Below are 26,234 nucleotides of genomic sequence, written 5' to 3'. Positions count from 1 at the left end.
ATATTAGGCCTTGATATTCCCTCATCTACATTTCCCCAGTGGTAATACTTTACACGAGAGAATATTTCAGCATCATTTACTTGACAATACCTGGCCTGATATTCCCGCCGACTTTTGGAGACTTGCTGGCTTTATAGAGCTGTATTCTGCATATAAGGCCTTGATATTCCCTCTTATGCTCTCTGTATTTCCCCAGTGGTCATACTTTGCACGGATGATGTAAGAGAAAATATTACAGAACCACATACTTGACAATTCCTGGCCTGGTCTTCTCGCTCACTTTAGACTTCTAGCCAAACTAAATGGCATAGGAAGAGGTGTTAGGGAGCTTCCTTAACCGACGAGAATACGGGTCCAAGAGCCCTTAACCTTGATAATACAGGCCTAGTCTTGGATAATCCTTCTGGCTTTGATATTTAGTCGGGGGAAACGAAAAACGACACCAAGAAGATAACAGACAAGAGAAGATAAAGGAGAGATGAAGAGGCGAGGTGATTAGGACCCCGTGGCATTTAATGAGGTTGTTAAGTGGTCGTGGAGTGGTTTGGGATGAATGATGGGTAACAGTATCAAATTTGCAAAGCCTTGGTCCAGTAACGAGACATCTCAGGGCAATTTAACACAAGTGCAAAACAGGGTAACGTGGATGCGATTTGTTTGTGGCCACCTCTTCCGGGATTACGACACGCAGCGATATACAGACATATAGACAGATAGGCAAAGATAAACGATATGGATAGGTATAAATAGACAGATACAGAGAGGTAAAATAGGTAAGAAGATAGATAGAGAGAGAGAGAGAGACAGATAAACAGATTCATATATACAATGCATATGAGAAAACAAAAATAAGTAAAACAATAACGTAGGTAGATGAGGAAGAAACAAATGACACATCTCTTCCTCAAAATAAAACAACAGAATAACAGCAGATCAAATATACGAAGTGAAAAGATATGAAAAAACAGACTAAAAATTCTCTTCCTATCGTCAATCAATGTATGGAATCTTGTGGCAAAATACGCACGTTTAAGGAGTGGTCGGACTGCCAAGGTGAACGAAGCATTGTGGGAAGGCCTCGTGACGTTCCGGAATAGCGGTAAGTCACGATTTTTCGGGCTTATGGCAATGAGTGAAGCGTTCCAGATCCCTTCGAAGGTTTCCAATAAGTAGCGTTTCCGGGGCCGTGTGTGAGTGTGTGTGTGTGTGTGTGTGTGTGTGTGTGTGTGTGTGTGTGTGTGTGTGTGTGTGTGTGTGTGTGTGTGTGTGTGTGTGTGTTCAGTACGAGCTATTTTCCTGGCTGACTGAAATCGTTTGTCTGCAGTAAATCTAAAGAAACAAAAAAAAGATTTTTTTTTTTTTAAATTACAGCCATGACTTGTATTCTCGTTGGTAAAGGAAGCTCCCTAACACCTCTTCCTTAGCGATTTATTTTTGACATGGCTGGTTAATATACTTTAGTACGTTAGGATTAATAAGCAAAATGAATCGCTTAGGATGAACAGTAAGGAGTAATAACCTAAATAAATCGCTTAGGAATAGGTGTTTGGGAGCTTCAACCTACTTACCCATTTCAAAACGATGACGTCTTTTTCCCTTCTTGTAATTGTCAGAGAACGTTGAGTAATAAGCAAAATAAATCGCTCAGTAAGAGGGGTTAGGGAGCTTCCTCAGTACTTTCAAGGCTTCATAAAATCCCGTACTCATGCCCATGGAGAGTTATGTTTACAGCGAGTGTGTGTTTATGCACCAATACACAATCCCTACATACGCACCCAAGCATACATAAACGCACAAGAGCTCGTATTCTCGACAATTAAAGAAGCTCCCTAACACCTCTCCCGTACCGATTTATTCTTGGATACGGCAGGCTAATATAGTTTTGCACGCCATTTATGCAGAGTATGGTGATATTGGAATTATTTAAGTGACGCGGAATCGGCAAGATGCAATGATTTACGTAACACCGAAGACGGCAAGGTGTAATAATTTAAGCAACGCCAAAGACAACAAGGTGTAATGAGCAAAATAAATCGCTTAGGAAGAGGTGTTAGGGAGCTTCCTTAACCGACGAGAATACGGGTGAAGGCCATGTTCTCGAGCCCTTAAGTGGAAACCCAACACCTCTTCCTAAGTGGTTCAATTTCATATGGCAAAATCATATTCTCTTTTGTTATACTTGCATCCTTTAAATATCTATAAGTCTGAATAAACAAACCTGTACCGGGTATGTGTAGACTATTTCAGTATTAACGAAACCATTATCATACAAGCTAATACTGTTATATGAAGAACTAAATCGCTAAGGATGAGGTGTTATGAAGCCTTGTACACCCACGAGAACAAGGGACACAGATTGAAGAATGAGAAAGGAAGTCACGAAAAGGAATGCTGCGGAGACTAGGATAGGAAGAATCGAACCTGTGACAGCTGGAAAAAGCTAGGGATATGAAGAGGAAAATTGGAAAGACTGGAAAAGAGGGACTAGGAAGGAATGACAGACAAAATGAAAAGTAGGGACACAGTGAACGAATGAATGAATGAGGGAAGCAATGATGGGGAAAGGGAGGGAGGGAGAGACGAGAATTGAGGGAGTCGGCACAAGAAAGAAAGGAAGGACAGAGAGAGGAAAAAGGAAGAGGGAAAATGAATCAGTGTGAAGACACGAAAAAGAAAGGAAGGAGAGGGAAGGAAGGAAGAAGGAATGAGGAACAAGGAAGGGAGGAGGAACAAGGAAGGATGACGGTAGGTGGGACAAGGAAGGAGAGGAAGAATGAAGTGGGAGGGAGAACCAGTGTGAGAGGAGAAAGTGTTGGGGCGCTTGACCCGAGCTGGCCCCGTGACCTTGGCTGGGGGGGGTGGGGTTTATGGGTGCACGCTTTATTGTTCCTCCATTCATCCCACCACCACCGGTATAAACTTCCTCGGGGACACGCTCGCTCACTCTCACACTTTCTCACTCTCTTCTTCTCGCTCTAACAGTCTTCTCACATACCTATCTCTCACCGTCACAAACACACACATTCTTTTTACAAATATATACCCTTTTTACTCTTTTTTTTTTTTTTTTGGTACACACTCTTGTCACACACTGCTCTCTCACTCACTGCGCACATCCGTCCCCTTCACACTAGTCCTTACACGTATCCCTCCATTCTTGTCTTCATACTTCCTGCCACACATCATCCTAGCCCCCTCGTCCCCTCACACTTTTTATACCATTCATTTGTTCTCTCCTCTCCTCCTCACACACACACACACACACACACACACACACATTCATTATACACACTCCAACAACTGCTCTCACATTAGCATTTAAGGTGCCAATTAAACTCAACTGCAACTTTGAACTATGACCTCCCTCACACCCAACAGTTCACCTTAACAGTTTCCTTCTTGCAATACACCTCATACCATTACACCTCACTCCACATTATCACACCATCAAACAACCATACATCACACACACAGCACTATACCATTCATCTCCTATTTCACACCATCACACCCTTACACATCACATTATCACACCAGCCACTCTCACACCGCAATACTACACACCCTCACAGCACCATTCCATCCAGCCTCACACCTCATACAACACACCTTCACGTATGTTACATCACACACCCTAAAACATTTTCACTTCTTACCAATCCTCATACTACATACTGTCACAGCACCATTCTATCCACACCCATATCTCAGGCAAAACACTTCCACACCTCACACTATCAATCTATCCACATATCACACTCTATCACATCAATACCTTCACACCAGCATACCACACACAATCATCAAACCACACATCACACCACAGTCCATCTCACAACACACCCTCACACCACCACCACAAACACCTTCACACAAACCTACCACACACCTCCGCACAACACCCCCACACTCACACATTTACACCCCTCAATGCACCACACCCAGCCCATTCCAGATCATCAGGCAATCGTGAGAGGGAAGATTATTAAATTCTGAAGTTACCCAAGAACTTTATGAGCGACCTGTACATTACTCACACACGGGTTTTCATACAAGCCCCCATCGACTCGCTCTCCTTCATCCTCTTGCATTCAGAGAGGTGTTGTTAGGACCACTTGAGAATATTATTTCTCATTTATATTCGTGTTGGATGATGTGGTCTGTTGTTTTGGTGGTTATTCCTCGTTTTGGTTTTCCAGTTCTTGATTTAATTCTGTCTTTCTCAGTTTTTATTTGTCTGTTTGTCTGTCTGTCTCTTACACACACACACACACACACACACACACACACACACACACACACACACACGCTCACCCACTCACACAAACACACCCACACACACAAAATCCGCTCAAAAAATTAGTTAAATCCCCAATAAATATATCCAAATTTCACTAGAATAAGGAGAGAACAAGCAGGCAAATAGCAGATGCAGGGGACAGGCTCACGTAAGGGGCAAAATGCACACTAATGGGAGGCAGGAACAAGGACTACGAGGCTAGTCCATGCAAGCCCTAGTCATGAAAAGCATTAACAGAGCAGGCAGGGGCAATGGAGGTTCAAGTACACACACACACACACACACACACACACACACACACACACACATATACACACATATGCATGCATACACAAACATATATACTAACACACATATACAGTAAACCTACCTACATCAACCGATATATGCCATAAAAGCACCAATTAGACAGGCAAGGCTAAGGAATACACACACACACACACACACACACACACACACACACACACACACACACACACACACACACAGAAAGTACATACTAGGATTAATACGCAGGCGGAAATAAGGTGGCCGAGAACAGTGGTTTCAATATGCAATTATGTATTAATAAAGTGACGTGGTACGAAAGAAGGAGATAAATGGAAAATAAAGGACTTCAAATAAACTGCCTGACTGAACTAAAGGAGTAGGTAAGCCTGGAGGGTAGGTATGTAAACCAAAGACGTCAGCTGTAGAGATTCGCAAACTTTGAAGCACAAGGAAGTGGTGACATGTAAGACGGGGACAAGTGGAAAGAACAGTGCAAAGTCATGAGGGCTTGGAAAATGAACAGAGCCAAGGAGGATAAAGAGAGATTAGAGCACAGATAAAGAGGATAAAGAGAGACAGAGCAGAGGCAAGAGAGGGTAAACATAAAGGTCGCAGGTACAGAGAGTGAAAAGAGAAAGAGGGGTGTCAGCAACTTCTTAAAACATAATATAAAAACTGTCACGTGGTTGGGGTGAAGCACAGACAGCAAAAGAGGAAATAAGATAGAAAGGGAAAATAAAGGAGCACAGGGGAGAAGGAGAAAAGAGCAAAGAAAAAATGAATAAAGGGAGGAAAAAGGGAAATCCGCTTTTCACTGGAGCGGACCAGGGTGAAAGAAAAGAGCAAAGAAAAAGAGGGTACAGAGAGGAGAGAGAGCAAGGAGAGAGAGAAAAACGGGGAGGTCCGCATTTCCTTATGGGGGAACATAAAATCAAGATCACGTGGCTTGGGTGAGCACAGACTGAGGGGGTAAAGAGAAAGCTGACAGACTGTGATATAGAGAGATGGACACAGAGAGACAAAGACAGATAGAAGAACTTGCCAAATAAAGCACAGAAAGCGAGGAGATGGAAAGAAAAGAACATAGATGGGGAAGAAATTGAGAGAAGAAATGGATACGATGAGTGAGGAGAGAGAGAAAGAGGGAGGTATTCATTTCCTTCGACAGACAAACAAAGAGAGAGAGAGAGAGAGAGAGAGAGAGAGAGAGACTTACCAAAAAAAAAACACATTAGGTAGGGCAATCAAAGAAAAGAATACAGAGAGGGAAGTTAAAGACAGAAACGAATAAAGAGACGAGGAGACACAGGCAGCGAAGTTACAGAAAGGAAAAAAATGGAGACGAAAGGACACAGATAAGGACGTTAAAGAAAGAAACTAATAGAGACGAAGACACACAGGGAAGTTAAAGAAAAAATAAAAATAGACGAAGGAATACGGATGGGAAAGTAAAAGAAACCAAAGACGAAGAGTCACAAAAAAAAATAAAAAAGACAATGGGTAAAGGGAGAGAGAAAGGGGGGTCCGCATTTCCTTAGGGCGGAACATAAAATCAGAATCACGTGGCTAGGGTGAGGCATTCTCTGGCAGTAACCCAATACGAGGCACACGACCGATGCGGCAGGTGGTGGGGGTGAGGCACAAGCTGAAGGCAAGGGATGGAGGGGAATGGAAGAAGGAGAGAGGGTGGGGAAGTATGAAGGAAGGAAAGGAAGGAGGAGAGGGGAGAGGAAGGAGAGGGGAAAGGAAGGAGGAGAGGGGAAAGGAAGGAGGAATGGGGAAAAGGAAGGAGGAGAGGGAAAAGGAAAAGGGGAGGGGGAAGGAAGAAGGGACGATAGGAGGAAGAGGATGTATGACGAAAGGAAAGAAAGGATGAGAGAACGACGTGGATATGGTAGGAAGGAGGAAAAGGAAGGAGGGGAATGGCTGGAAGGGAAGGAAGAAAAGAGAATGGGAAAAGGAAAAAGGAGGGGAAAGGCTGGGTTATGGGAAAAAAAAATGGTGGAGGAGGGAAGAAGGAAGGGAGAAGGCATGGAGAGAGTCTAGACGGTAATGAGTAGTAAATGGGATAAAGAAATAACGAGAAAAAGACTTGGGAGGGAGACACGCAAAAAGGAAGGAAATCGCTTAAATTCTACGTCTTGAAAATTACAGGGAAGAAAATCCAACATAAACACTCGCCACAGCCGTCTCAGATCAGTGCATAACTTGACGAGCATGGTGTCCTAGGTATGGCATTTCTATAAAGGCAGTGCTGGATATATAGTCTCAAGGCATGGAATATCTCTCAGCGTATCTAAGGAATTATTCTTGAAAGGATGGGAAGCTGTGCTGCACTTTTGCCTTAGCGATTTATTATCCACACAACAGAACAGTTCTCTAGTTATATATACCAATTTAGCATCGGCCTAATTTTCTTACTGTATACTGTATGGATGAGAATATTAACGTGCAATATACATAAATTAGAGACAGCTGATACGGAGCTACTTTTGCCGATGAGACGACGACTTAAAGACAGTGTTGGACAGGTATTCTCAAGGTGCCATAAATAAATACTGAGCCTAGACCTCTCACTACCTGCTTCTCGTAAAATAATAGAGGTGCTGTGGCGGCTACACTAGTCACAGAGGAGACACGCACGCTGGTGACGGTCCTCCTATTGCGTGGTTTGTTTATACTTCCTTTATCCGTGAGGCAAGGTGGAGTTAGATTATATATGGCTCTCCTCGATCCTTGTTAGTTCTCTCTCTCTCTCTCTCTCTCTCTCTCTCTCTCTCACACACACACACACACACACACACACACACACAGATGCATTTCGTTACTACTCCCCATCAAATGTCTGTTGGATAAAATAGCTTGTAAGTAGGCGCTTATTGTGCTTTTAATTCTCTCTCTCTCTCTCTCTCTCTCTCTCTCTCTCTCTCTCTCTGTCTCATGCAGCAGAACTTAACTCTCATCACCAGTCTCAGCTCCCACAACCTTCCCATGCTCTCTAGCTCTCTCTCGCTCTCTCTCTCGTCTCCCACGCGAGGCTCCTACGTCACACACCATGAAAAACGTGATGCCTGTACTGAAGACGACCTTGAGACACGCGCTACGACCAGACGACCAGACTCCTTAGGGTGTTACTGACGGGAAGACCGTGACACCTCTTCCTTAGCGATTTATTTTACGTAAGGAATAACTGTTCCTCCTCATGTTCTCCAGAATTTTATATTTGCATTTGTATACTAAATCTGTATCATTAACAAACAGGATTATTAAAGTATGATGCAAAACTTAACAATACGATAAGTCTATGGCCCATGTCAGGAAGCTCCCTAACACCTTTTCCTGAGCGACTTATTTTCCTTATTACACCTTACTGTCCTATTCTGTTACATAAATCCTTCAAACAACGCCATACTCTGCATAAATAATATACAAAAATATATTAACCAGCCGTATCCAAAACTAAATCGCCATGGAAGAGGTGTGAGGGAGCTTCCTCACGCGACAAAAATGTGGGCCTCAGTCTCCCATGTCTGTGAATATCGCTCCCATACTTTCAAATTCATTGGCAAAATCGCAGCACCCCTTACTCGGCGACTTGTCCGATTCTGTGTAGCACTCCTTATTATCCTACCGTATTATACAGATGTGCTCGTGTCAAACTGCTACGATCCAACTAGCCTTACATATAAATAGCGATATGAATGGGTAATATATAAAACAAATTGCTAATAAAGAGGTGTTTAAAAAAAAAAGCCTTGTGTGGTAACGAGATTGCGGCTCCTATTTTGGTTAGTTTCGTTTGATCCCGAGTCCAAAGATACTGGCCTACATTATCTCCCCACCCTTCCATCTGCTATAACTCCCGCATTTAAATTACACACAGAAAGCAAATTTTTCCGGGTTGATAAGATATATATCACAATGACATAATACTAGCTACCAAGAAGAAATATCACTATTAACTTGTAGTAATAAACAGAGCACATCAGAGCAAAGACAAAGGTATATTCTCTTGAAGTTAATGTTGTGCTAGTTTTTAAATAAAATTTATGTTTTCAGACAAAGTAGGAGAATTGTGGGAGAGTGACAGGAGTACATTTTAGAGGAGGTGGATGAATATCCTCCGATAGTTTGGAATAAAAATGAACAGACGACACACAACAGTAACCAGAGTGAAGTGTAATATTTGATGACTGAGAGTGAGCATCCTCCGACAATTCTACCATAAAAAAACAATAACCAGAGACCCACCAGGTGGTGAATGACGTCCTTCCTCTTCGGCTTCCTCCACCTTGAAGATATCGCCGATGTCCTGCTGGGTTCCTCCTTTGCCCTCCGCGTGCCGCTGGATCTGGTGTAGTTGTTCCATCTGCAGGTGTCGCATGGAGCGGATGTGGTGCAGCATCTGTAGCTTTGCACGGGTGGTGAAGCTGCAGAGTGTGCAGGTGTACATACGACGCTCCTCATGGATGGAGTGCTCTGCAATGCACAAGTGACGGAACAGCACGTTGAGCACCTCGTGCCGCTGATGGGCAGCATGCAGCTGCAACTTGTGCACGCTGTTGGTGTAGTATTCACACAGGTTGCAGCGAACGTGCATGGGGTTGGTGTTGGACAGGTACTTCAGCTTCCACTCGTTACGTGGCCCACCCTCCAAGATATGGTTGACGTGTTGTAGCTTTTGCAAGTGTTTGTCTGTTTTGCAATGCAGCTGGAAGTTGGCTTTGAGGTTGGTCTTGTATGAGCACAACTTGCATATGTAATTGCCAGCCACAACGAGCAACACATCATTCTCGTTGATCTTAGAGCGGTCCAGCTGGAGATGGAGTGTGAGTTGCTCCAGGGAGTCTGTGGAAAAGGAGGAGCACACGCAGCAGGTGAAGGCATGGTGCGGGTTGGGAGGTACAGGCTCAGGGGGCGGCTCCAGCGACTCTGGGTTGAGGCCCAGGTCGAAGTGCGGACCTGGGTGGTCGCCAGCGTGGCCAGGGTGGCTACCAGGACCACCCATATGTCCTGGTGGCCCTCCTGGACCCAGTGGCCCGCCTGGTCCCAAGGGCCCACCAGGAGGCATCTGTCCCCCAGACATCATCTGGATGAGCACAGCCTGGTTGTAGGCAATGTCAGCAAGGGCAGCCTCCGGCAGGGGTGGCTTCTCTCCGACGCCCATACTGGCCATCATGGCAGCAGCAGCAGCAGGGTTGCCGGCGTACTGCAGGAGCGCCATAGGGTCTATCTGGCCACCACCACCACCTCCGTTACCTTGCAGCGCACTCAGCTGTTGCATGTGCTTCACGTTTTGCTGCAGCACCATCATGTTGTGCGTATGTTTCTCACTGGTCATGTGGATGCGCAGATTACGTGCAACATTGGTTTCATAATTGCAAACGTCACACCGCCACACTGGTTTAGGCTTCTGCTGCTGAGGTGGTGCAGGTGTGGTGGAGGGGGTTGGAGTTTTGGGTGCTGAGTATATGCTGCCTGAGGGACTCTGCTGCTGGGAGGTAAGTGACTGAGATCCCAGAGAACCGTCCATATTGGGCATTCCCCCATTCTGAAGCTCCTGCATATTATTGAGATGCTTGTCACTCTGCATGTGGATAGAGAGGTTGCCCTTGGTGGTGGTGGAGTAGTTGCACACCTCGCACCGATATGGTTTGTACCCACACGTGTAGGTCTCTCCCCTGGCCAGCCGTGGGTGGGCCTGGTTGGTGAGACAGTAGATGCAGGTCGACTCGTTCTCAGGATGCTTCTCTTTCATATGAATCTCCAGTGTTTCCTGGTACTTATAATGCCAGTTGCACTTGGGACACTTAAGTGTCTTGCAGGAGTTGCGGGAGTGCATGAATGCCATCTGCCCACCCAACGACCGCGACTGCTGCAGGATCAGGTCACACTTGTCACAACTGACGCCCTGTGGACGCCCGTTCATGTGCTCAGGACAAGCCCCAATGATGGTACCCGTCAGCTGCGCCACAGGAGACGGTAACGGTGAGAAACTGGTGGGCGACATGGACGTGACGGGGGACACGGAGGCCCGACCGTTGGCTCCCAGAGCTGAGATGGGTGATTTGCGGCTCAGGTCTGGAGTCCTGGCGGCGGCAGGGTGTGGTGCAGCAAAGGCGTCAGGTCGGAACAGCTGTGGTGGCATCTGTGGTTGTTGATGGTGAAGCTGTGACTGCTGTTGCTGCTGCTGCAGCTGATTCTGTTGTTGCAACTGTTGATGTTCCCGCTGCTGTTGCTGCTCCCGCTGCTGTTGCTGCTCCCGCTGTTGTTGTTGCTGCTGCTGCTGACTGACAATTTCATAAATGTCACCCATATCCTGCTTTGCTACACTGTCTCGCCCGTCTTCATGAATGTCTTGGTGGTTGTCGTTGTTCTGTGCAGCCTTCCCGGGCGACGGCTGCGGGCTGGGGGAGGTGCCGCTAGGAGCCCCGGAGGGCAGCAGGGTGGCCAGGGCGCCCCCGTGCTGAGTGCTGCTGCTGCAGTTGTTGGCACTGCCGCTGCTGCTGCTGACACCGGGGGGCGTCACTGGCTCTAGGAACGACACTCGCGGCTCCTTCTCCCGACCCGCGCACTGGATGATGGCCGAGGCGTTCTTGGCCGCCAGAAGGTCCCTCTCTTCATCCAGTAGCACTACACTATGGTCGCCCATCGCATGGGCAATAAAAGATCTAACATATCCAAAAGACAACTTACATACAAAACACATCAATATAGGTTTAATTGGAACTTGCGAGTAGTCTAATAATGGAAGTTTTGTTTTCTCACTGGAACTATCATTTTTGCTATCACTGTCTTTACATTCATTTTCACCGTCTTTATCACCAACAGTAAAGACCCTGTAGTTGTGAACAATGGGAACATCAGGAACTTTGTTTTCCTGGATTAGCGAGGTGAAGGTTTGACCGTATAGGGCGGTATAGAAGGCGGGGTTCTTGGTGACGTATATGGCGTTGGCGATGGTGGGGATGGTGGGGGCGGCGGTGGAGGAGAGGGGGTGTCGCGGCGAGTCCACGATGGAGCCCTCGTGCCGCGGCAACTCCAGCCCCGCCACACCCTCTTCGTCGCTCATGTCAGAGTCGATGATGTACGCCGACCCGTCAGGGTTGTACACAATTTTGCCGTCGAACTTCTCCACATCGCTGGACGACTCGTTCATGTTCTCCTGGGCGGCGGACGAGGCCACGCAGTGGTGCCTCGTGTACTGCTCGGCCGACGTAAAGTGCGTATGACACGTCATGCATGTCAGGTTGAACGCAGCGGGCGGTGACGTTGACGGCGCCGACGGCGACGAAGAGGTGGCGTTGGGTCCCTGCGGAGGTAGGGGCCCTGGGCCCTCCTCGCCCGCCAGGGGGGAGGTAGAGGGAGCGTCCTCGGGACTCATTTCTGGGGGGGCTTGTTGCTCGGGTTGGCTGGGGGCGTCGAGAGGGTCAGTGGGAGGGTTTGGGGGGGCCGGGGGGCATCCCTTCAGAGGCGGCTCTCCCCGCTCCTCTCCGGGCATGGCGGCACACACAACACGCCTCCACTAGTCACGGCCCTCAACCTCCACGCACCATCTGAAACACACAACAAACACCACTTGAATGATAACGATAAGGACAAAATTACTCGCATTTCTTATATATTTTTTTTTTAAATCATACAAGCTTAACGGTAATCAATGACAATGACAATAATAATAATAATAATAATAATAATGTCATTTAATGGCTACAAGGTATTCCGTTACAAATATCAATTTAAATAAGCATACGGCCTACAAGACCTAACCAAACCAACCCTCTAAAATGATCAGTCACTACAATACTCTTCATATAATAATAATACTCAGTTAAGGAAATAATACAATGATGAGATGCGATGGAATGATGGAGTGGAGAAGTGTATGAGAGACGGGGGTGTGAGGTAGGAGCAGGGCAGTGAGAGAGAGAGAGAGAGAGAGAGAGAGAGAGAGAGAGAGAGAGAGAGAGAGAGAGAGAGAGAGAACGATGAAAGGAAGGCCGAAGAAAAAATAAAAGGCAGAAAAGACATTACACAATATGGGAATTCTTTGAGAGGTGCCATTTGACTGAGTGCGAACGAAGGTGAATGGAGGGTTAAATGAGCAAGGGAGGTAGGAAGAGGGAATAGGGGAATTTAAAAAGGCGGAGGACGACAGAGGGAAGAATGGAGGACAAAGGAAAGAAGGAAGAGGGAGAGAGAGAGAGAGAAGGAAGAGGGATAGGAGGGTGGCAAGGGGGTTAAGTGAGCGAGGGAGGGAGGAAGCGAGCTTGTGGTGCGACAGACATAAACACTGATAGGGACGAGAGGTGCGGGGTGGGATAATAAAGAAAAAAAAAGTGAAGAAAAAAAAAGAGGAATTAAGAATGAGGAAAGGGGGAGTGGATGGAGGCATGGGGCGAAATGAGGAGGACAGGAGGGAAGGTGCGAGAGAGAGATACTGGTAGAGCGTGGGATGTGTTGAGATGAAAAATAGATGGGGATGATGGGAGGAAGAAGTAAGAAGGAAGAGGAACGGGAGAGGAGAGGTATGCGAGGTAATGGAGAGAAATGAGCGCTGCAGGAAAGCAGACAGGCAAGCAGGAAGGTATGTAGACAGGTAGGAAGGCTGGAGGGGAGGGAGGGAGGGAGGTAGCGAGAGTATGGTGAGGCAGACGTAAATATTGACGGTAAGAGGGTATGGGTGGGATAAAAAAAAAAAAAAAGTGAGAGGACGGATTAAAAAAAAAATGAAAAAGAGGAAGGAGAGGGGGGAGGCAAAGTGGGGGGATGGGGATTCAGGAAGGCAGATAGGTAGGTGGGTAGGGAGGAAGGTAAGAGGGGTCAAAGAGTGGGGAAAAGGTGTGGGGAATCACGGAAGGAAGGAAGAAAAAAAAAGGAAAGACAAGAAAAATAAGAAACAGGAAGAGATGAGTGAAAAAGGCGGGGAGGGGATATAATCAGGGAGGCAGATTCAGTAGGCAGGGAGGACAAGGAATGGGGGAAATGTAGTGATGGATGACAACATACGGAAGGAAAGATACGTGAAAAAAAGAGAAAAGAGGGAGACAAGGGTGACAGGGAAGGGGGTGAAATCAGGGAGGTTGATAAGTAGGTAGTGAGGGAGGGAGGGAGAGGAGCAGGGAGGGGGGTGGGGGAGAGTGAGAGGCAGGGAGGGTGGGCTAGCGGGCGGTGCGACAGGGGTATCATGTTGCCCTTCATAAGCCCACCGTGAACCAGGTGTGTCCTGTCTAGCTGCCGGGTCGGAGCGCCACTGATTTCGTCCGCTGATATGGGTTACCCCAGTCTGGTTTGGTTGGAGGGGCGGTGTAAGGAAAGGGGTGTAGGGGATATGGGAAGGGGTGTAGGGGAGAAGGTGTAAGGAGAGGGGTGTAGGGGATATGGGAAGGGGTATAGGCGAGGGGGTGTAGGGGAGAAGGTGTAAGGTGAAGGGGTGTACATGGAGCGGGTGTAGGAAGCGAGGGATGTAAGTTATATGGATGGTGGGCGGAGGTCAAGTCATGGAGTCGGAATCACTGACATTCCACTGCGTTTTCTCTCCTGTGTTTTCATCACTACAAACGCAAACATGTCTACAGTAAGTAATTCCTGACGCTGCATCCTATGAATTTTTTTTCTATGTTTGCAAGTTTATATCAGACCCATCAACTGTTACTGGAATAATGTAGAAAATCGTGATCATCGTCGAAGTAAATGTTCTCAGGACTTTCAGTATGAGGTGGCATTTCTTAAACTGAACAAAATCATCTGCCAGTACAAAGAATGGTGAAAAGAAAAAGTATTCCCGGTAAAAAGAAGCGGCAAGAAAATTCGTTTAACCTCTTCAGTACGATGAGTTTTGTTCTATACACGTCATCTCCAGACGATATTCAGTGGTTAAAAAGGACCTCTCGTAGTGAAGGGGCTAAAATATCCGTAACCTAGGGAATGATTTACTGATAAAAATACGATCATTTCCTTGTCGTAGCTCTTGTTTGTTTAAGCTGTAGGAAAGAGAGATGGGATTATTCTGCACTCCCGTTTCCCTATTTTTCGTGTAAAAAGAAATCTTAGTTATACGATACTTTTCCTCCCCGACTTCTAATTCATAAACGACAAGCAATGGAGAAAGTTAAATCTCTCCTTGTGTTCTTTTCATTCTCAAAACACAAATATGAGTTGCTAGAGGGATATGATTGCAAGTTTGTGAATCCGGCCGCTACTCAGTGACTCATTCCCTTTGTGTTTGATCTCTGCCTTCCCCCTCGCCTGCTTGCCTGCCTGCCTACCCAGCCCACCTAAGTCCTACCGCAGCTACCGTTCACTCTGGGTTTCGTCACAGATATGGCAACTCTCGCGACCACACCGCATCAGGGTAATGGTGAGACCTCTCCTCCCCCCCTCTCTCTGTTTAGCCTTTTGCTTCTCTCCCTCTTACCCTCCCTCCCTCTTCCTTTTCTCTCCTTCGCCCCCCACCCATCCGTCCCTCTTCCTCTTCCTCCTTTCCTTCCCCTCTTCCTTTCCTTACCTCCCCTTTTTCTCTCCTTCCTTAGCTTTCCCCTTTCCTTTTTCTGCCTGTTCTCTTTCCAATTCCTCTCCTTCCATACGCTTCCCTCTCCCTGCCTCTCCCCTTTCCCTTTCTGTCTTTCCATAACCTCCTCACTTTCTCACTCCTTCTTCCCTAGTTCCCTTCTCCCTCTCCTAACGCCTCTCCTTTTCCTTCCTTAGCCTCCCCTCTCCCTCCCCCCTTACTCTCCCTCACCCACCCTCCCTCCCGCTTTAAAATGTAATATATCAGCTTTCATTATCTGCTTAGAGGGGGGGACATAGGCCTACCAGATCCACCGAGTCATGAAACACCCATAATCCAAAGTGCTCTATGGTGTTCCTTTCATCCATTATATCATTACAATAATAATAATAATAATAATAATAAGGACAAGCATATCGGTTAGTAATTCAGTATTTGTCATTCAGTGTTTTTTGGTGGCCATCTACAGAGCATAAAATACAGTACTCAGCAAAACTGACCACAGAAAAGACACTTAAATATCGGTATAGTGCTCCTTCGCGAAATGACACAATATTTCCAGACGTTGTGTTCTCCTCAGTAACTAATAATAAATAAATGAATGAATAAATGAAATGAATACCGTCATGTAAGTCACTCCTTCCCAGCTGTGACAGTCTAAAATGAATCGACAAACTAAATCCACTTCAGTAAATGAGTTCCGTAAAGTTATTAAAGTGTTTCTATAAATCATTTTTTTTCAATAGTTTGTTTGCTTTTCTTATTATTATTCTAATCATCTTACAAGGAGCCAATCGCAGCGAAGGAATTCAAGAGAGAAGATGGTCGGCAGTGATTCTTTCCACCCATCATTAATTATATAAGCATCCTCAAGTACCCCATTATTCAGCTTCTCCCATCTCTTTCCACCTCTTATTCTTTAGTCTCTTCAGTCCAATACCGTATTCTTCGTGTAATTCGTGCTATATATTAATGTTCTTATTCAACTTTGACAGGTAAATCAGGCTGTGAAGGAGGTAACGGAATGCTTCTAAGTCCGACGCCAGCAATGGTTTTTCTGAGGATAATCAAAGACCCTGGAGGTACCAAGAATAAAACACGTCATCGGGGGGACCAAGCACAGATCTACTTGCCAACACCTGAAGCAGAGGCCACAGGTATGACGAGGTGGCGGCGGTGGTGGTGGTGGTGGTAGTGGGGGTTGTGGCTTTAAGGGTGTGTGTGTGTGTGTGTGTGTGTGTGTGTGTGTGTGTGTGTGTGTGTGTGTGTGTGTGTGTGTGTGTGTGTGTGTGTGTGTGTGTGTGTGTGTGTGTGTGAGTGTGTGTGTGTTTTTTTTTTTTCTGGCCACAACAACAACAACAAAAGAAGCCATAGCACCCAGTGGGCTCAGTCTAGTGGCAACCCGGCACCACCAGAGTAATAAATCAACCACTTTAACTACCACGAGAGGGGGCTGGCGGGTGGGTAGGTAGGGAGGAGGAGGAGGGGGGGAAATGAAAGAGGAGGAGGAGGAGGAGGAAAGGAGGAAGAGGAAGAGGAGAGGAGAAGAGTGGAGTGGAGTGATAATACTTAAAACAGTGAGAAGCAAAAAGAAAACAACGGGATAAGGAGAACAATAGGAAAGAAGATTGAGGGAAGAATCATAAAATACCCAAAAGAAACACACACACACACACACACACACACACACACACACACACACACACACACACACACACACACACACAGTAAGCTGTAAAATGTGACACGAGAGGAGATTAAAATGAAAACAGTAGCAGAAGCAAAGGACACGATTATACGCGAGGACGAAAAAAAAAAAAAGAGGAAGATAAAGAAAAAAAGATTGAATGGGTACGGGAAGAGGCCACACCCGAATATATGGCCCGGAGGATTTTTTTTTTTTTTTTGTGGTGGTGGTGGAGAGGTGAGTGAGGGAGGAGGGAGAGGGTGCGTTGCTGGTGGTGGTGGTGGTTGTGGTGGTGATTATTATACCCTCAGTGGCTTCCGGTATGTTGTTAAATCTCTTCGCAGTTCTGGGTCTTCAAGCGTTCACGGAGAAACAACTATCTTCCCAATTCCAACTGAAGAAAATTGACAACTGGCGAAATACAGTGAAAACCCTATCTCTTGTGGTGCGTGTTTCAGATGGTTTGATTTTTTCCCACAAGTATTCGTCCAACTCTGGGAAGATACTTGTGTCTGGGTGAGTTCCTGTTCACGTGGTGGGGTGGGTCACTATGGAACGTTTTTCTAAAGTTAATTTGTCTACTACGAAACGTTTTCTCTTAGCTCAATAAAACGTTTAATGTCTGCAAAAAAATAATATATAAAGAAGTAAAAGGCCTAGGAAAACGTGCACTGCTCTCATATACTTTGTTCCATATGACGCAGGTTGAGAGAGAGAGAGAGAGAGAGAGAGAGAGACGCATTTTCCTAAAGCTGAATAAAGCATCAAAGGTAGCAAAGAATAAAACATAAAGGGGTAAAGGCCTAAGGAAAACATAAGATGCTCTCATACACCTCTTAAAGCCCTGGACTCGTGGATTAAAACAATAAATCGTCTTAAATCCTCACTCGTGTAAGCCGGATTTCTTGTAAGGAGTTCGCGAGACCGGAAATAATTAAGACGGTGTACAAGACAAGCGTTAATACGATCCGGTAGCGCCAAGACCCCGTTCTGTCTTCATACCTGCTTAAACCCCAGCTGACTAGGCGACTTTCTCTTGGGTGAGGAAGTATACACAGCGGAGAACAGGTTCCTTATGTCGCCTCGCTCAGCCTTGTGTGTCGGACTGAGTAACGCACGCACGCACGCACGCACGCACACCCACTCACCAGCCCATCCACCCACACACACACACACACATACATGCATCCCCCCCCATACACAGGCACACATACCTCAATCATTACAATACATTTTCGCGATTCCACTCCGATGAAGCGAAATTTTAATCTATTTAATAATTGCTACATACTTTAACCAGCCTAGCCCCGGGGTCCTACGCTTCTGATTGAAATATAAAGGATTAGATGAAAGATAAGTTAGTAAAATCCCATTATTTTCATCCTTTACTGAGATTCCAAACTAATAAAGCCAGATTTCAACTCCTTTATTTTTTACCAGTAAAATCTCATAAGGTTTTTACTTCTCTTCCACTGCCATGATTCCCAAATGATGACGGAAGATTCCACTACTTTCAAATGCATGCTTTTTTCCACATGATCTACATTTTTTTTTTTTTTTTTTGTATCTTTTACAATTCTATGATTCAAAATAATAATAATAATAATAATAATAATAATAATAATAATAAATAAATAAATAATACGAGACTGATCTACATGAAAATTCTTGATTAGTTTGGCAAGAGCAGTAAGATTAGCATGATTAATTCTGCAAGATCTAGCACACTTTCAAGACAGCTTAATGAATCTACTAATCGCTGCTCTCCATATGTAATTATTTCCATCATAATTACCCATCAATACCCCTCGTATCCCTCATCAACGATCGATACAAGGTGGTTAGACATCGTACAATTACGGACAAAAATTATAGATCCACTAGAGAGAATTATAGATCCACTTCATATATAAGAAAAAGTGATCACTGATTTTCGGAGCCCAGTATATCAATCTTCAGAGCCAAACAAACTTTTCAGAATATTTTGCACGGTTTCAAAATTGTTCTATTAAAAGGTGTGATGATATTGTTGTCCGACATTACACTTTTCCATTAGCCTATAATTCCTACTACACCGTCCATACTTCTCCAGCATGGGTAGGAATTTATACTGGCTGTCACTCTCCCCCAGAAGGCTGGGTGCGGTATTCTCCTGTGGTTAGGAAGCTTAGTAACGTCTCTTCCTTACTCATTTATTTCTGAGTCTAATCCGTTGCTCTATTCCTGTGTGTTATTCATACAATCTATGTCGATAGTAAAATTATATGAGAAGTAAAAAAAAAGAGGATATTAATGGGTTCTTCCGAAAATAAATCTCCAAGGAAGAGGTGTTAGGGAGCCTCCTTACCCGACGAAAATACGGGCCTGGGTTTTGCACTGGAGCTAAAATGGACTGTCACGTATAGGTTACATGACAAACTCAACCAAAGTCGGGGTTTTCCACTACTAAAGTATATCAATCAAATCTCATAGTCTCTGCTGCTTAAATCTCTCCCTTTTTTCATACGGTATTTTGTAATGTGTGGCCGTGTTATCTAATCGATTAATTATGATTCTCGTCAACTGTTGAACTCGCTATCTTAATCCACTACTGGTTTTTTGTCTCATCAGCCTCATGACACACACACACACACACACACACACACACACACACACACCGCGCTCCTCAATCACTCACACAGCATTCCTCAATCACTCACACAAACTCTCTCTCTCTCTCTCTCTCAGCTTGTACTCAAATTCCGACGCGCGTGTGGTGTGAGGGATTAGACTATTGCGTAAGTGTTCTTTTGTTTGTAATAGACTGGTATTGTTGGTGCTCGGGGGAAAAAAATGTCTGCAATTACTCTGACCAGATTCTCGTCAAAGCTGAGGACTCGTAACTTCTCCTCCCCAGTTTATTTTTCTATACAAAACGCTCACATCCTCGTTTGTATTTCTATGCCAACTACATCAGAATCTTAAAGTACTATACAAGAGTAACAGGAGGCGGTACGCAAAATATATCTCTTACAAGTGACACAAGGCCTGTAAGTTGAGAATATGTCTCGTTATGTAGTTAGTTGTACGGATGTCTATGATTAGGTTAGGTACTGAAGAACAGAGAATTATATAAGTGATTAGTGGATGGAAATAGGTCCCATTCATGCTTGGTACTCTAGAATAATGATGATGAACGACTAGGCTAGTGGATATGGTGATGAAAATAGTGATGGTGACGATGACCGTGACGGTGATGATGATAATGATTATGATGATGACGATAATGAACGGCTGCAGAGGCTGGTGGTTTTGTTTGAACGATCGATTAATTTTCCTTCCTGTCGGCAAGGTTGTGTGTGGTTTAGTGAAGGCATGTTTGCTGCTGACTAACCAATGAAAAAAAAAAAAAAAACTTAAATCCACCTGCTCCACTTTATAGGTAACAACAAAAGGATTACTTATGGTTTATCACTTATTGGAATATGTGTGTGTGTGTGTGTGTGTGTGTGTGTGTGTGTGTGTGTGTGTGTGTGTGTGTGTGTGTGTGTGTGTGTGTGTGTGTGTGTGTGTGTGTGTGCTTGCTACCTATAGACGATTTTATTCAGCACTGGAGAGATTTTCAGAACTTGAGGGATTAGACATAGCCTTCATTAATCTCTTCATTACAAGACTCTTACCTAAATCCAGTAAAATCATCTGTAAAAAACAAACACACTAAAAAATGTCACCTATTGAAGTGGTTAACCTTCCCCTGCGTAGATGCAAATTATTTCTCACTTTCCAAATTAGCATCACCGATAAACCTTTCACTTATCTACGAGGGGGTCTTTCCTACGGTGATAAAAACTGAGTGGAATTTTTTCAGGTGGAAAATAAAGAGAAAAAAAAAAGCTTGAGAATAGGGAAAAGCCATCGGACTGAAAGGGTTCTCGGGGTCATTAACACTTCATTACAGGAGACTTATCCTGAGCTACAGAAAACAGTCCTAGGGTACCAAGAAGAATATAAACATAAAGTATAAACATAGAGTCCGTCGTACTGTGAGCGCTAAAACTCTATGAAAAATGTAAACAGGTGTAACTAAGCTTGTTTCTGGCGCTGCGGGATCATGTTTTTACGCAAACGACCGCCCCAATAAAATGTAAAGGATTTTTGTGCCCCCTCCCCATAATTTCTCTTTTACTGCTGGCAATTTTAATCCGTGGGGGCCGCCCTTATCCTTAACTCTGTACACTACGCACTCCCTCATCCCATCAACCTAATCCCTCATCTGCGCGTTCCCATCCCACTCACTCCCCCTCTACCCTTCCTCAATACCACAGTCCCCCTCTCCCCAACACTCTCCCTTCCCATTAATGCCATCCTCCCTCTCTCCCCTGCTTAAAATCCTCCCCCCTAATACCACACAACCCCTCTCTTCTTCCTTCTCCCCTCCCCTACTGTCGCACTGCCCCTTTCCTCTCCCCTTTCCCCTATTGTCCCTCTTTTCTCCCCTCTCCCCACGCACAATCCCTCTTTCTCCCCTCTCCTCTCCTCATTCTCCTCCTTCGAATACCGCACATCCCCTCTCATCTCCTATAAACCCCTTCTCCCCTCCCCCTCTCTCCCCCGATCCCACTCATCCAACCCACGGAGTCGGGGACAAGAATTTATATTTATCATTAACTTGGAGAGAAAACGCCGGAGTGAACCCCAACCCACGACCTCACACTCACACCAACCCCAAAATGAAGCGGGATTTTTCTTTCTCATGTCCACCTACCTTATGCCAACCCCAAATCAAACACAATTAGTTTTCTTTGGCCATAATGAAATGAGACAAAGAAAAAAAGCTTAAGACAATTCCCATCCTCACACAAACCCGAAAATGGTACAGGATTTTTCTTAGTCACAACGAAGCGAGGGAAGAGTGAAGGGAAGGGGAGACGTCACTGTCTCCTTCAAACGTATTTATTTTTTATCACTAACCCGAGAGGAAATATAAAGAAAACCTCAAACATAAAACCAACCCAAAATTAAACAGTATTTTTATTCCTTAAGCCACAAGGGAAGGAGAGGAGAGAAAATGGAAGGGAGGGGAGAGTAAGGGGAAGGAGGAGAGAGGAAAGAGTAAGGGATGGGAGGGAGAGAGGTAAGGGAGGAGAGAGTAAAGGAGAGGGAGGGGAGAGTAAAGGGGAGGGAGGGGGGAACAGCCTCTGCCTCCTTCCCTTCAAGTGACGTTACCATCGATAAAACCATTTTCCATAAACCCTCGCTATACCTTCCCTCCCTCCCCGTCTCCCTGCCTGCCCACACTTGGCTCCCGTTCAGATAACACCAATATATTCCCAGCAACAGTGCTCCATGGACGTGTAGATATTCCTTGAGCATTGGTTGAAGTGTAGCTAGCGTTTCAGTGCTTCATATGTAAATTATTGGTTAGAAAAAATAGAGTAAGGTGGTCGCGAGTTCCCCGGTATCGACGTTGGTGGTGGCTGTGCTCTGAGGAAACCTTAGGCAACCCCGCACGCCTACGAATCCCCTCACTCCTGGCTTCCTCCTATGGTTTATGGCTCGGATCTCCCTCTACCGCCTCTGTTATTACCTTTTTCTTAATTATCGGTCCTTAGAACAGGTTTGCAGAGTCGTACAGCTTCATAGTTACGATTAGATAAGTGAATTCTCCCCCTCGGTTCAGTGCAGCCAAGATCACAGACCGCGGCCTCGCATCATAATCTTCCGAGTTGATGCGCGAAAGAGATATGACTTGGGTGAATAATGGCGAGGAGCTGCCTTGAACCCGCGCACACAAACACCCCAGTCTAGGTTCCTCCTCCTCCTTTTTCTTCTCCTCCTGCCGCCGCCGTCTCTCCCTCTCTATCAATCATGCGACTTTCAGATATATTTTGCAAGTTTTGAGACAGGTAGAATTAATATAAAGGAACATTAAGCCCTCCTAACCAACGGGAATGCTAGTTAAAATGGGGAACATTATCGTGTGACAGCTGCGCGGCTTGACCTATTTCGAGTTGCACAGCTGTAAACCAAGTCAAAAAATGTTACTATAATCTGGAAATTCTGAGATAAGGATAATAAAAATAAAGTAATTTAGTAAACAGCGTCCTGACTACCAGTAAAGGTAACTAAAATGGGGAAAATTATCGTGATCCAGCGGTGCGCCCCAGCCCCTTTGCGGGTAGCTATGCTGTTGTCATGCCAACACAAATGTTATTAGCCCCAGCTCTTTAAAATGGCCGGGATCCAAGGCGTGCTACCCCCGCAGAGTTTCTAGAGATGGAAGTGGGCTAGCCTGCTCACTGCGATGACTTCTTTTTTATGTGAGTAATGAGGGTAGATGGCTGAAAGGTCGGAATGAGGACAGATGGATGGACGGTCGAAGTGTGGAGGATAGACGGATGGACGGTCGAAGTGAGGAGGATAAAAGGATGAACCGTGAAAGTAAGGATAAATGTATGAACGATTCGAGTGAGGATAGAAGGATGAAAGACTGGAGTGAGGACAGATGGATGAAGGGTTGGAGTGAGGATAGATGCATGATGAAGAGTGGTATGCTGTATTTTCTTATAAGGAGTGCACAATCTGATAGTCCATAACGTTAGATCTGCTGCATAAGGGAGGGACGGAATATCTAGAGGAGGGGGGTCATTCGAGGTCAGGGGTCATATTCATAAACTAACAAGAGCCCGAATTGTATTTGTCTTTAATATATCTACAAAACACTGGAAAACAAAAACAGAATTAAGAGTACGGTGAAAAGTACATTAAATTATCGCTGACTAAGAAAGTTTGTAAATCTCTCCTCTCGTCCTTATACCCTACACTATCCACTATTACTTTCCAGTTATTTCTGACTATTTCACTATTACCATTTATTGCAGAAATAGTTAATGACCTTGGCTCTGTACTATCCTCCTCGTACCCTAAACCATCCACCACCACTAATTCTATTTCACCGCCTGTACCTCCTCCTATCCCTCATGTATCCTTGCCACATCCTACGCCATAACAGTGTCCACTATCGCTATCCTGTTTCACATCTGTGCCTTCAATCTTACATACCCTTCTCTGTTTCACCGTCTGTGCTTCGAATCTTACCTACCCTTTCAGTTTCACCATCTACGCTTATTGTCTAACACACCCTTTTCTGTATCACCATCTGAGCTTTATATCTGTCCTACCCTTTTCTGTATCACCATCTGAGCTTTGTATCTGTCCTACCCTTTTCTGTATCACCATCTCAGCTTTGTATCTGTTCTACCCTTCCTCTAACCCCCTGTTTCTTTACCCTGCCAGCACAGACCCAACACGTTCCCACCGGGCTATATAAAAACAGGGTGACGTAATGCGTATTCACAGAGGAAGACAGTAGAAATTCATAATCAAGACATACTGCTTCTAATCCCTCCGAATGACCAATAAAACGCCGCCAGATCAATAAAAAGGACTCCGGGACCTGGGCGGTGTTGTTGTGAGGGTGGCAGCTGGGTGTTAGATGCCTACGTTGATATCAGCGCTTAGGAAAGGTCGACAAAACAAGTCAGCCAAGTTTGGAGCACAGTCGTAAAACGTGTTCGGGAAGGTAATGGTGGTGGTGTACGAGTGAGAGAGGGACAGGGGCCAGTTAGCTGAAGAAGTGTTTTGCTGGTACTATACTTCTTAACAATTCCTTCAACTACTCTTCTTCCTTCAACCTGGCCCAAATTTTAGTCCCTTCGCAGCTTTTTTCACGTGGGTTCGTGGAGGAAAAGGGCAATATTAGGCTCTACATTGTTTCCACAGCACCTCTTCATGACTAGCATCATAGTTTAGTGGTAACCTGTTTCCACACCTCAGAATTCCCCGTCTTGAATACTGACCTGCAACGATAGACAACCACTGGAATATGATGCTAGTCACGAGGAAGTATTACAGACAGGATGTAGAGCCGTAGTACTATCTCTTCGGCAACTGAGCTACGAGAAATAACTTGCAAAAGGACGAAAATCTAGGCGAAGTTAAAATAAAAGTATTATAATGGATTGTTTTTTCTGTTATTCAAAATCACCCGATGTTAGACTCATAGAGTAAGGTAAAAAAAAAAAAAAAAGTTCGTAACAGCTAAAGGTAAAATCCACACTCTCTCTCTCTCTCTCTCTCTCTCTCTCTCTCACACACACACACACACACACACACACCATGCAACAGTATAAGATTAACGCAAGTAATAAGCGAAGAACGCCATTAGGAAGTCAATGTCGTAACTATTTGTCTTGTAAATCACTGCATACAAAAATCAATCACTCTTTTCCCAGCAAACAACATGGGAACGATAAATGCGGCAGACTGTGGGATGAATAATGAGGGAAATGATCGTGGTGGTGAGAATGATGATGAAGGGGCGATGGTGTCACTCCGGGATGACAACACTGGAATCCTCTTAACTCCTCTAACTTGGCCTCTCTCACAATCTATCCTCTTTAAACGCTAACTTGGCCTAAAATTGCCACCTCTCTAACGCTTCTCCTCTCTTTCTACTCGAACTTGGCCTAAAATTGCCACCTCTCTAACGCTTCTCCTCTCTTTCTGCTCTAACTTGGCCTAAAATTGCCACTTTTCTAACGCTTCTCCTCTCTTTTTACGCCAACTTGGCCTAAAATTGCCACCTCTCTAACGCTTCTCTTCCCTTTTTACGCTAACTTGGCCTAAACTTGCCATATCTCCAACGCTGTGATCCTCTCTTTACGCTAACTTGGCCTAAAATTACCTCATCTCCAACTTTTCTGCCCTCTTTTTTACTCTAACTTGGCCTAAAACTGCCACCTCTCTAACTCTTCCATCCTCTTTCTCCTCTAATTTGGCCTAACACTGCTATATTTCCAATGCTGTTATCTTCCCTTTACTCTAATTTGGCCTGAAACTGCTCTCTCTCCATCCTAAATGCGAAGCAGTAACAATAAACTAACACTAGTCACGAACAAGTGCTACGGAAGGGATGTAGAGCCATAGCATAGTCTTTTTCTGTCGCGCATTTATGTGAAATAAACAGCAAAAAGATAAAAAGTTGGGCCAAGTTAAGGAAGAAGGAGTCTAGCATCTCACTACCGCCACATGAATTTACAGTATTATAAAGGCCTGCAAAACTGAGGAGGAGGATTATAGTTTTATCTAAGCACTCTCCAAAATTTAATAAAACTGAAGATACCTAATCCAGAATATATATAAAATACAAAAATAAATCATAGAATAGGATTATATATATATATATATATTTTGAAAGGTTAACTCCCCGTGGTGGCACCAATATGGCCTGGGGGGTCCGCTGCCTGACCATACAAACGTCCTTCAGTTCCCTCTCTGTCCCACAAAAGGAGGATGGTGGACTGCAGGAGAAGGGTAACCTCAGCCTGCAGTCCACTGGGTTCACATTCAGATGATGAGCCCGGAATTGCAACAACAGCAACAGCGACAGCAACAACAACAACAACTACAATAACAACTACTACTAA

The 26,234-nt window shown here is 45.0% G+C and overlaps 1 protein-coding gene across 3 annotated transcripts in view; it reads right to left on the bottom strand.

Annotated features, from left to right (window-relative positions):
- zfh2 (Zn finger homeodomain 2) overlaps positions 1-26,234 on the bottom strand; it is a 107,767-nt gene that overhangs the window by 40,106 nt on the left and 41,427 nt on the right. For all 3 annotated transcript variants that reach the window (XM_080279912.1, XM_080279913.1, XM_080279914.1), the window contains exon 2: positions 8,822-12,126. In XM_080279912.1, the coding sequence (XP_080136038.1) occupies positions 8,822-12,071 (3,250 nt within the window). In that variant the 5' untranslated portion in view covers positions 12,072-12,126. The remainder of the gene's footprint in view (positions 1-8,821; positions 12,127-26,234) is intronic.

The sequence above is a fragment of the Coenobita brevimanus genome, chromosome 81 (assembly GCF_032717465.1).
Source record: "Coenobita brevimanus isolate Jiangsu-jjx chromosome 81, ASM3271746v2, whole genome shotgun sequence".
NCBI lineage: Eukaryota > Metazoa > Arthropoda > Malacostraca > Decapoda > Coenobitidae > Coenobita > Coenobita brevimanus.
Note: the sequence above shows the minus strand (reverse complement) of the source record. Positions and strands in the feature narration are given on the sequence as shown.